Raw genomic sequence first — 11,452 nt, forward strand, 5'->3', positions numbered from 1 at the left:
GATCCCACAGCGAATTAGTTGATGCACGGTTCTGCTGGTTATGCCATGTAATACAACTTTCTGCGCGCTTATAATTTCATCCTGTAAATTATTGTATGTTTGAAATATACAAATAATCAAATATATGCTTAGTTCGACGTGAGCGCGTTGGTGAAGTTAAATAAAAACAGGTGCTGTTCGGTCCGTCCCTATATTTATTCTTTCTGTTTTTATTTAATCAAATATAATTTCATAGTTTATTTCGTTTGCTGCGTAAGCAAAATATGGCGCGCGGTAGTTTCATGAGTGGGGAACAACCTTGGTGGAGAACGATATATTCGACTGTCTTCCGTTTTCTGCGCGGACTAGGGCTGACTGGCACCGCTGTTCGACGAGAGAAGGCTACGCGATTAGATAGAAATAAGCAGTATAATGCCATGCCTCTTTATGAAAGCGCTGCAGCGTAATGCCGAATTGAAGTGCGTGACGTTCTTCACTAGACATCCGTGCTGGAAGTGCTGTTCCGAACAGCAACTCTTCATATGTCGATTGAAGACGGTTTTATGGCCAGTATTTCGGACACGGCTGTTTCTCGTCCGCGCGAGGCATGTAGTGCTATTGTGGAAGTATCCAGGTAACATATTCCAATCGATTAAAACATACGTTGCAGAAATGTTCGTAAAGCGCAAAACACATGTACGACGAAACAGTCCGATCCGACGTCCGATCAGGCAATACGACGGTCGGAGGCGAGGGTTTGAACGCTCTCCGGTGCTACGAAAACCCTCGCCCCCCAAAGTCATTCCGGCAGTCCGCACGTCGGATCGGACGGTTTCGTCGTACATGTGTTTCGCGCTTTACCCAACGTGCGAAGAATGTTCCGCGTGGGAATGTTAATCACAAACGTCCTGGGAACATTAGTATTTATACCTTTAGCCAATGTTTCCATAGAAACGTTCCTTAAAGACCGACAAACAAGCAGAGAGGAGGATCCGCGCCCTTTCCAACCTTCGTTTTCCTCCTCTCCCCAACAAGAAGGAGGAAAATTACCCCTCTCCACGTTTGCCATTTCTGAAGACATGACCCAGCCGGCTGACGTTTGGGGGTGCCAATAATCTTAGCGGATTAGAAAAGATTAGCCCAGAGGGCAGTTCGTGATTCCACAAACACAACGAAAAAGTGAAAGTCGCTTGTCCTTCCTTTCCTTCTGTTTTCACTCCCTTGACGCTTGACTGCGTTGCCTACTTCGTAACCTAAATCCTAGTGCTGACCTTCGGGCTTGAAAGCATGCGAAAGAAAACTCAAAAATGACACTTCACAAGATTTTTCGTCTGCTCGCGCCTCTTCGAGTCTTTTCGTTCAGAGGACATCAGCGACAACTATTTCCTGTCTGAGGTTCTCGCTGAAACACTAGTTAGTACATATTTTTATTCTACATAGCACGCATTTGTCTTAGCCCAGGTAATATGGTATTTATTATCTCTGGTTCTTTATTATTCCAGCAATCGCATCAAAGTGAACAACCATGGAGGTGTCCGAGCCCTCCACGTTTATCTCGAGAAAAAGATTGCGGGACGGCAGCCTAAAAGAATACGCATGCCAGAGGGGTAAGCTGCGGCGTAGCATCAACCTGAGATTTCCCTCTGAAGATGAAATGACGAAGTTCGGCATCCTGCTACAGAAAACTAAAGTCGCAAATGAAGGTAATTCTCTAAACACAATAATAATGAAAGCTCTGGAGTGCCTCTTGGAGGCGCCGCGTTGTCCTGGAACTAACAGATCTGGACATGTAACAAGCAAGTTCAGAACGACATGCGAATCAACGTTAGTTGTTTGCGACACGTCTGCGCTCTTTGAGATGTTGAGGACTCTGCTGGACCACAGGACAACTTGTCCAGAGACCTTGGTATTAGAAAACACGACTCCCCCTGGCTTTGGGTCTACACTCCACTGGAAATGCAAGGACCACTCTTTGATTCTTCGCACCAGCAGCAAGATCGGAGACTTGCGATTTGTTGACTGTCATTTTGCCCTTGCGTATATCTGCAGCGGTATGCTCCCAGTGCAGTTTCAGAAGTTCTGTGAGTTCAGCACCTTACCATACTCTTCAAGGGCTCTAGAAAGCCTGGCAACAAAAATCAAGGCAGCAGTGAACATGTTGAAGATGGAGTCTCTCGCAGCAGCCCAGCAAGAAGAGTGTAGGGATAGTAAACCCCCGACTGCCTCTACAACTAGTATAAGCATCGAGACGGACGCGCGGCATGCGTGTCGCAAAAACTCTTACCACACAGATGTCGTTGCGATTGGTCAAAAGTCGCACAAAGTGGTAGGAATTGTTCATGTGACGAAGGATGAGGAAATTTCTTCCCAGAAACACGAAGCCTTGGGTACAAGGAAAATGTACGAGTATTTTGACGGAAGGGGGATTCACGTGAATGATCATGCGCATGATAGAAACACCTCTATCAACAAGATAATTCGAGACAGGAATAGCAACACAACAAATTCAAATGATCGATGGCACGCCGCAAAGACTATCAAGAATGGCATGATGGTCATATCCTCAGGACCAAAGAAAAATGAAGGTAAAACATGGCACCATGAACTCTCTGACAAATGCCAGGCAGTGCGCAATCACGCCTACTTCGCGATGGACAACTGTGGTGGTAGTGCTGATAAACTGCGAGCAACGTTGTTGAACTGCGTAGAGCATTTTTCAGGCAACCATCAAATGTGTGCTTCCGATTCGCAGTGTAAAACAGTTGGTCACGTTCTAAGCACTCTCCTTATCAAGGATCCCGTGGCTGTGGAACTTCTGACGAAATTTATAAAATCAACAACTGTGTACAAGTTTGCTCAAGATTTTGTACACTCTAAAAATACCTTTTTTGTTGAGTCCTTCAACAACACAGTGCTCATGTACACTCTTAAAAAAATCCGTTCTTGAAAGGTTCTTCGCCGCCCCAAGAACTCTTTTTCCTCGTGAAGAACTGTTTTCGCTCAAACAGTGTCGCCCCCTGGCGCAGCAGAAAGGCGACCGGGCGATGAAGAACGTTTGCCTGGAAAAAAGTTCTTCATAACGTTTTTTTTGTTGTTTTTTTTCTTTCTTTTTTGTTTTCGAAGAAGCGGTTGCGCGCGAAGGAGTGCCGGTGGTACCGCTGCGCCGCGCCGTTTGCGTGCGTGAGATTCTGTAAATTCGAAAGTAACGGCGGCCAACAATTCGGGGTTCGCTGTTTACTGTTTCGACCTGGTTCTGTCGGCGGCATTCAATGGATGGGTTCATGGTGCGAGAACATACAGATCTGTGTAGATGGAAGCTCCAGGACATGTCAGATTGGTTGACAAAGCAAAACCTTGGAGACTTCGCCCAAAGATTCGAAGGTAAGCAGAATGCTCCGTCCTCTTTGTTTGTGTTGGTTGGCGGCGTCAGTTTCGTCTCGCGTTTTCAGTTTCCAAGTTGAGGGTAACGCCGGTAACGGTGGCTGATCGGGGTCTCGATGGTGCTATCCTTCCATACTTCCATGTGCACGCGAATATTTTTTTTTATAAAACTTGTAGTGCAGTGTGGATATTTGGACACGTTTTGTGAGCGACGAACTGCTTCCGGGTCTTTCGGCGATTGGTGAGATTTGTCGTCGTTTGTGCGATTTCAGCATGAGCGGATACGAGTGTTCAAAGTTTTCGCAGTGCTACCACATAGGGAGTCATCTGGCAAATCATGTCCAGATAGCTCATGGTGACCCGGACTTTAATTCTGTTTGCAAGTTGGGTGAGTACTCTCCGTCTGGACGATATTTTATTGCATTTAAGAGCTTCAAGAAGCACATGAGACGTAAACATGTCGAGGGAGGATCTGGGAAACCAGAAAACGGAAGCAGTGTGGGTGTGATGCATGCCACTGCTTTATGGTTGTCCCCCCCCCCCCCCCCCCCCATCTTCACTCTCTTTATACTATATTTGTGTACACCATCGGAATAAAAGGGTAGAAAAATGTGGTATAACTTCTGTCATTAACATATATAACATATATGTATGATATAAACTGTGTGTGCAATATTTTATCTCCTTTTATGCAGAAGAGGTTGATGGGAAGACGTTACTAAACTTGTCAGTGTGGATGATTGAGCAGTTGCTCCCTGCTATGAAACTGCGAGTCAAACTGCTAAAACTGATTGAACAGCTAAAAGGAGACATAAAAGAAAGGTGGGGCACATTACTCAATTCGAAATTTGCGTTCCATTTGTGAAATTCGAGATGCACTAATTACATTGTTAGTTTTCAGCTTGCCTGGACCCTCCAATGTGCCTCGTGCTAGTAACACAGCAGCCTCAGTTTGGTCTACAGAGGTTGTAAGGATGTATGGCCACAGATATATACTCTCCCATAATTTCCCTCGCTACTGTTACAGAGGCTGTGTGAAAAGAGTGAACTGTTCCTTCAACCACAGCGAAATGAAGCACGAACAAAGTTGGTCGCTGCGTTGGCAGACGACATTCTGAGCAAAACTCCGAAAGCAGCAGCATTTGAAGTCCTCACTTATATATCTTAATATAGAGGCTAACATTTGTTGTTTTTTCTTTCCAGAACGCCAAGTCGGTCTTAGCTAGATGATGTCATGCGTGCCCTCCAAGCGGCATACCCCTTCCTGGCCGACTCCACTGGACGCTGCGTAAGATTTACAAGAACTTGTTTTCATTCTGACAATTGAAAGGCTTGTATCGAAGTTCATTATCTGCATTGTAACAGGCTTGCTACTCGTCAGTCTCACTGTAGGATTCGCTGCGGCACAGCCTTATTAACAAAATGAAAAAAGAAAGGTTGCTTCTTATGCATCTGCCAGAAGTTCAGCAAAACAAGGAAAACTATGGCAAAGGTGGTGGACGAAAGCGATAGGAAAAACGCCAACGCAGTGACTGTATTCAAAAATAAAAAAGGACCATGGTAAGTTTGTTATAATCTGGTTCAGACACAGTTAAAAGAAATAAAACTAACCTGGAAGCGGGAACTGTTCTTAAATAGTTATTAAGCTAAATGTAGTTATGTAATTGCTGCACCATATGCTTCAAAGTGCTTAGCCTGTTACATTTTGCCAAAATGAGAGGAATCTTTATACAGTTTTCATTTGCCCGTCCAGAGGAATGGTTAGAGGCTTGGGAATGACCTTACCAAATTCGGCTTGATTGTTTTTAAAAGGCATATTTATTGTTCGCATGCAGATTCTTGTTATGAAGTCTTAAATATGCGACATTAATATTCACAATCAAATGACGAAATTTTTGTTTTATTATAACCTTTAGAACTGTAACAAAACATCACTTTGAGTACTCAAAATGTTTCTATTTTTACATTATTTTATTTTAGTGGTACGTACTGTTTGCTTTACTTTTGATTCCGTACCTAAAACCACTATTCACAGAAGTTTATACTATCCATCATCACTCAGACTGTTGTTGCCATGTCTGGTGCTTCTATGTGCAACTAAGCAGATACTGCTTTGTTCGAGAGAATCAAACTTGTCAAGCAATTGATGTTAACAAAAGGTTGCACAGGAGTGGGAGGGCAAAGTAGATAGTGTTTTAGTTGAGCATGCCAACACATTACCCGTATGATAATACTCACAGTGGTAAGAATAAAGACGAAGTTTTTGCTTACATGCCAATACATCTTTTAGCAGCTCCTAAACGTACTTTTGGCTACTCCTAAATGGACTTCTGACTACTGCAACAGGTGCTCCAAAGTGACTTGAACGAATCACATCGCTGTAAAGGTAATCTGTAAAAGTCACAGTTGCATGGCTTGTCAGATATATCAAATACTCTCTGGTTGTCTCTCGGTTAAATCTCCTTTGCTGCATTGAACTGCCTTATTATAGCTAAAATATAGAGTGCATATAACTTGATCTATTTGGACCCGTGCACCCACTGTTTAAATTACAATTTTTTACATAACATAAAATAAGGCTTGCTGGAGTTCGTCTGGTACACAACTTTGTTCTTCAAATCCCATATTCTGTGCATGGCACTGACTTTTTTTTTCAGGTTCCACATCATGACGTAGAAGGTACCGAGAACTGTGCAGACCACGTAGAGATTATGGCTGCTGAATGCTCCAAGGCTGCAACAGATGTGAAGCTCTTACTTCAAATAATGGCACAGACGTAACAGGCAAGGAGGGTAGACATCGCTGGCAACACCACCACTGATGTTATTTAGCTGTACCCGGCCCTCTGTATTCCCGAAGTGGTAATTTTAACACCTTTTCCACTAAACTTTCAAAGCAATAGACAGCCTGAATGGTGGATCAGTTTTGTCTGGTTTTGAGTTAGTTCAAACCTAAAAAGGGTATACTAAGAAAGTTAGGCACTGTCTAAATTCAACTAACAGCCTGGTTTGCAGCTGCCTACTTGCAGTGCGTTGTGCTCTTTGTCTGGGTTTAACACCTGTTTGTGCCATGCGCCCTCGCAGTGTGTGGTTGGAGAGGGGCATCATGAGAAGGAAGGGGCCAGAAGTCTTGTTTTGCCGCAATTTCCTTTTTCCTGCTTCCACAGCTGACTGGTTGCCTCGTCCATCTCGTCTCCAAGATAGCATTTTTATCCATAAAGTATACCTCAAAAAGAAAGGGTTTTGAAGTTTTTCCAAGTCAGTTTTTGTTTTCTTTTGTTAGTGGTCAAATAATAGATCTGAGCTCGCTAACGTGCCATATATGAAATCAGACATCTAGAACGTTGTCTCCATTTTCTCAAGGCCAAAATTTCAGTGTCTCATTTCAGTGTTCCACTAGGCCGTGTTATATTTGATCTATATTTTAGGCAGAGAAGCATTCTACTCATGTGCTAAGTTTCAATCTAGTCATGTTCAATAAACGTGAGTATGTTTTTTTTTTTTGTGAACCGCGGTATCTTGTCTTCATTTCACCCTTGACCGGTTGGACATTGCAGAGCATCTCTTTTGTTCTCCTACCTTTATTCCCTATACCTCATACTTCGTCTTGACAAGAGTATCAACGATGAATGTGTACTTGAATACCCATCCAAGCCAGTGGTTCTGCAGTAGATGTAGTGCCCCAGAAAAGGAGCCTTGTCGTTCAAAGCCTGTTTTGCACGTCTGTTGACGTTTGCAAAACGTCTAGGTGATGTATAATGCCTCTTTGAACAGTTCGAGACAGTCAATAAAGAGCGGTTTACGAAAGAGCTACTGTACACCTAAAATTGCTGCCCAAGTCGCTTTTTGCGAATAAGTTATTCAAGTTAACTCGAAAGTGGTCTTTGCAACAAAACTTTCATTGAAAAGGTTCATAATAGAAAGCTCTCTCGGTGAAAAGTAACTTAAAAGTTAGGGGTGAGCAAGTAGTGGTTAAAATAAAATCCTTGGTAGTTTTTTTTAGTTCTCTCTCGGATGGAACGGTTTTTCATCAAATACCTTTGCAAGCTTCTTATAAGATCTTCCAATTGACCAGTAAATCATGAAAAACCTTTATTGAGTTTTTTTAGGGTCTAAGGTAATAACAGTTCTAAATAACCTCTCAAGGGATTTTTACTGTTGGGGTGTGCGAATACCCCTCGGTTCAAATAGCGCAGCGATATTTCTAGATTCAAGAAGTCCACGGTACACAATGACTTTCATTGCAGTGTTGAACCTAGAAATATCGCTCTTCTTTTCGAACCGAGGAGGTATTCGCGCACCCAACATAAAAGTTCCCTTGAAAGGTAATTTAGAACTTATTTCCTTAGACCCTAAAATAACTCAATAAAGATTCTTCATAACTGGTTAATTAAAAAAGAGCTTATAAGAACCTTCCAAAGGCACTTGATGAAAAATCGCTTTATCCGAGAGAGAACTAAAAAGAACTGTTTCAGCGACAGAACAACTGGAAAGAACTTTTTAAACGTTCTGCACGAAGAACTGTTCCATTGAAAAGAGAACTTAAAAGAACTGTTAAACGGTTCTGCACCAAGAACTGTTTTAGCGAGAGAAGGGCTGAAAATAACTTTTTACAAGTTCCTCACGAAGAACTGTTTCATTGAAAAGAGAACTTAAAAGAACTCCTTAAAGGTTCTTCATGAAGAACTTTTTTATAAGGTGCTTAAAAGAACCTTTTAGGGTGCAAAATATGGACAAGCTGAAGAACTCCTAAAAGTTCTTTTTCGAACTGATTTTTTTTAGTGTGTACTTAGACAAAAGGATTCATTACAAGAACGAGAATTATGACCTGAGGCAAAGTCTAGCAGTTCTTGACTGGAACGAGCACGTCGGACGAGAACACACGTCTGTCTACCACATCGAGGAATGTCGGCACCATACCTCGGCAAACCTCACTCATGAGGGCCCTCACTCACCCTCACTCACCCTCATCTTCACAGGTGAGGTGAGGGTGAGTGAGTTTCTGAACCAGGAAAATTCATGAGTGTGAGGGTGAGTGAGGGCTGTGAGGGCTGTGAGGGCGGTGAGGGCCGTGAGGGCCGTGAGGGCGGTGAGGGCGGTGAGGGCCGTGAGGGCGGTGAGGGCCGTGAGGGCCGTGAGGGCCGTGGGGGCGGTGAGGGCCGTGAGGGCGGTGAGGGCCATGAGTGCGTGAGGGGCGTGAGGGCGGTGAGTGGCGTGAGGGCCATGAGTGCGTGAGTGGTGTGAGGGCGGTGAATGCGTGAGGGGTGTGAGGGCCACGAGTGCGTGAGGGCAGTGAGTGGCATGAGAGGCGTGAGGGCCATGAGGGCCGTGAGGGCGGTCAGTGCATGAGGTGTGTGAGGGCGGTGAGTGCGTGAGGCCCCCTTCAGATCGAGCATCTTTCTCAGCAATTTTGGTGTTAATGGTGGGTTGTTCTCTAGCTTTCCCTAGATCGACAAATTGCTGAGATCGGGTCCGGCTCGAAATAAGCAAGCAATTCGGAGCAATTCGAATACGTTTGAAGCGGCTGCATCCAATCAGGGACGCAAAATTTTCACGCGATACCTCGTGCCGGTGATGATGACACCGAATGACTTGGTTCTGGTTTGAAATCGATCGTTTTATTGGAAATAAACTGTTTCAGAAAGGTGCATTAGTATTCTTAACGAGGTTTAAATGCATAAAAACACGTTTATAACGCATAATTGTGTCTAAATAGTGCAAGAAAAATAAAATGTTATGATGACGATGGCAAATTGCAGCAATTGGTTGCTGCGTGTGATCGCGGGCGGCCCGTGTTGCTGGTGTTGCGACGTAAAGTTTCTGGGCGAAATTGCCCCATCTGAAGCTGGCCTGAGTGGCGTGAGGGCCATGAGTGCGTGAGGGGCGTGAGGGGTGTGAGGGCCGCATGGGCGGTGAGGGGCGTGAGGGCGGTGAATGGCGTGAGGGCGGTGAGTGGCGTGAGGGCGGTGAGTGGCGTGAGGGCGGTGAGGGCCGTGAGGGCCGTGAGTGCGGTGAGGGCGGTGAGGGCCGTGAGGGCGGTGAGTGGCGTGAGGGCGGTGAGTGGCGTGAGGGCTGTGAGTGCGTGAGGGCCGTGAGGGCGGTGAGGTCCGTGAGGTCCGTGAGGGCGGTGAGGGCCGTGAGGGCGGTGAGGGCCGTGAGGGCCGTGAGGGCGGTGAGTGGCGTGAGGGCTATGAGTGCGTGAGGGCCGTGAGGGCGGTGAGGGCCGTGAGGGCGGTGAGTGGCGTGAGGGCGGTGAGTGTCGTGAGGGCCATGAGTGAGTGAGGGCGGTGAGGGGCGTGAGGGCCGTGAGGGCGGTGAGGGCCGTGAGGTTCAGTGAGGGTGAGTGAAGGGCTGAAGGTGAGTGTGATTGTGAGGGTGAGGGTGAGTGAGGGGCTGAAGGTGAGTGTAGCTGTGAGGGTGAGGGTGAGTGAGGGGCTTAGGTGAGCGTGGCTGTGAGGGTGAGGGTGAGTGAGGGCGACCTAAAATGCCGACCTCTGGTCGGCACCCGGACAGGCAAGGAGGAAAGAAAAGTACGCAAAAAAGAGCTACAGGTAAATATTCTTTTTAGAGCGCAGCTCTTAGGGGCCCGTTTCCGGCTTGAGCGGCGTCGCCGTCGCCGTCGGCGTCGGCGTAACCGCGCGGTGCATCATGGGAAATGTCCCATAATGCACCGCGCGAGCCCCCCACCGGGGTCACGTGACCTCGTGGGGCGGCACGTGACCCCCCCGAGGTCACGTGACCCCGGTGCATCATGGGAAATGTCCCATAATGCACCGCGCGAGCCCCCCACCGGGGTCACGTGACCTCGTGGGGGCACGTGACCCCCCCGAGGTCACGTGACCCCCCGAAGTCACGTGACTCCCCTGAGGTCACGTGACCCCCGCCGATGTCGCGTGACCCCCAATGACGTCATCGTCACTGATGACGTCACCGGCATCCACATCGTCATCGTCATCATCACTGATGACGTCACCGGCATCCACATCGTCATCGTCATCATCACTGATGACGTCACCAGCATCCACATCGTCATCATCACTGATGACGTCATCAGTGACGTCACTGATGTCGTCACCGGCATCCACATCGTCATCGTCACTGATGACGTCACCGGCATCCGCATCGTCATCGTCATCATCACTGATGACGTCACCGGCATCCGCATCGTCATCGTCACTGATGGCGTTACCAACATCCGCATCGTCATCGTCATCATCACTGATGACGTCATCAGCGACGTCACTAATGACGTCACCGACATTCGCATCGTCATCGTCACTGGTGAAGCCATCAGTAACGTCACTAATGACGTCATCGGTACCCGCATCGTCATCGTCAATGATGACGTCATCAGTGACCTCAGTGATGACATCATCGGCATTGGGGGTCACGTGACCCCCAAGGTCACGTGACCCCCCCACCTGGTTAGTTTAACCCCCCCCAGTGCCCTTCCCTCCTCCTCCTCAAGAGCTGCGCTCTAATTCGGCGTTACAGGGAGTTGTAAGCAGCTTTCACTTTTAATAATATTCGATATACCATGCGTTTCTTTAGTCTATAAGGTTGTTTCTTCTAGATTCGTAAAGAGCACTCGCGAACTGCTCTACCGAGCTGCGTCCATGGAGGATGTGACCGCCGCACTGTGTGATGCCCCCGAAAGCGACGGCGAATGAAAGGTATGAGCCTACATTGAATTTTCCTTTTTGATTGGACCTTAATTCTAATAACCAGTGTGTTATGGAAGCTTCAAAATTTTCTTTCTCATGATGGTGATTCGACAACAATATCACACAGAGCACGCACTTTCAAGTTCGTAAAATTTGGGCGACGTAAGTGGGTCAAAATGTGGTGATCAGTTCTGCCCTAGATCGATATTTTATAATCCTGGATACAAACAGCGCTGTTAGTCCGATAGCAGAACGTTTAGTTCAAGGCTTTGAGTAAGGTGGATATGGGGCCTTGGAAAAACTAGCACTATGTCGCAAGTTCTCCTCAGAACTGGCGAAGCAACGATTGCGACCGCGTTGTTTTTCAAATGTCCTTTCTATGCGCAAGTGCAAACCAGGCTTTCAGTACAGCAATGTTTATACGCCCGT

General features: G+C 46.5%; 2 protein-coding genes across 4 annotated transcripts; both read left to right on the top strand.

Moving 5' to 3' along the window:
• Positions 1–2,629: 2,629 nt before the first annotated feature.
• Positions 2,630–11,029, top strand: LOC120837133. Its single transcript, XM_040206332.1, has 4 exons — positions 2,630–2,898; positions 8,142–8,275; positions 9,865–9,910; positions 10,933–11,029. The coding sequence occupies exons 1-4, from the start codon at positions 2,630–2,632 to the stop codon at positions 11,027–11,029; spliced, it is 546 nt and encodes a 181-aa protein (XP_040062266.1).
• Positions 3,273–4,852, top strand: LOC115311290. 3 transcript variants are annotated; one of them, XM_040206331.3, is made up of 4 exons: positions 3,273–3,360; positions 3,633–3,748; positions 4,056–4,182; positions 4,564–4,679. In XM_040206331.3, exons 1-4 carry the CDS (start codon positions 3,290–3,292, stop codon positions 4,580–4,582), a joined length of 333 nt encoding a protein of 110 aa, XP_040062265.1. In that variant the 5' UTR covers positions 3,273–3,289; the 3' UTR covers positions 4,583–4,679. The 3 variants fall into 3 exon arrangements, 2 of the variants coding, with proteins under 2 accessions (XP_040062265.1, XP_040062264.1); XM_040206330.3 differs by lacking the exon at positions 4,564–4,679 and adding an exon at positions 4,262–4,505; XR_006077978.1 differs by lacking the exons at positions 3,633–3,748; positions 4,056–4,182 and adding an exon at positions 4,820–4,852 and having other exon boundaries at positions 4,564–4,648.
• Positions 11,030–11,452: the final 423 nt, after the last annotated feature.

The sequence above is a fragment of the Ixodes scapularis genome, unplaced genomic scaffold, assembly GCF_016920785.2.
Source record: "Ixodes scapularis isolate PalLabHiFi unplaced genomic scaffold, ASM1692078v2 PGA_scaffold2__306_contigs__length_199485367, whole genome shotgun sequence".
NCBI classification, from domain to species: Eukaryota; Metazoa; Arthropoda; class Arachnida; order Ixodida; family Ixodidae; genus Ixodes; species Ixodes scapularis.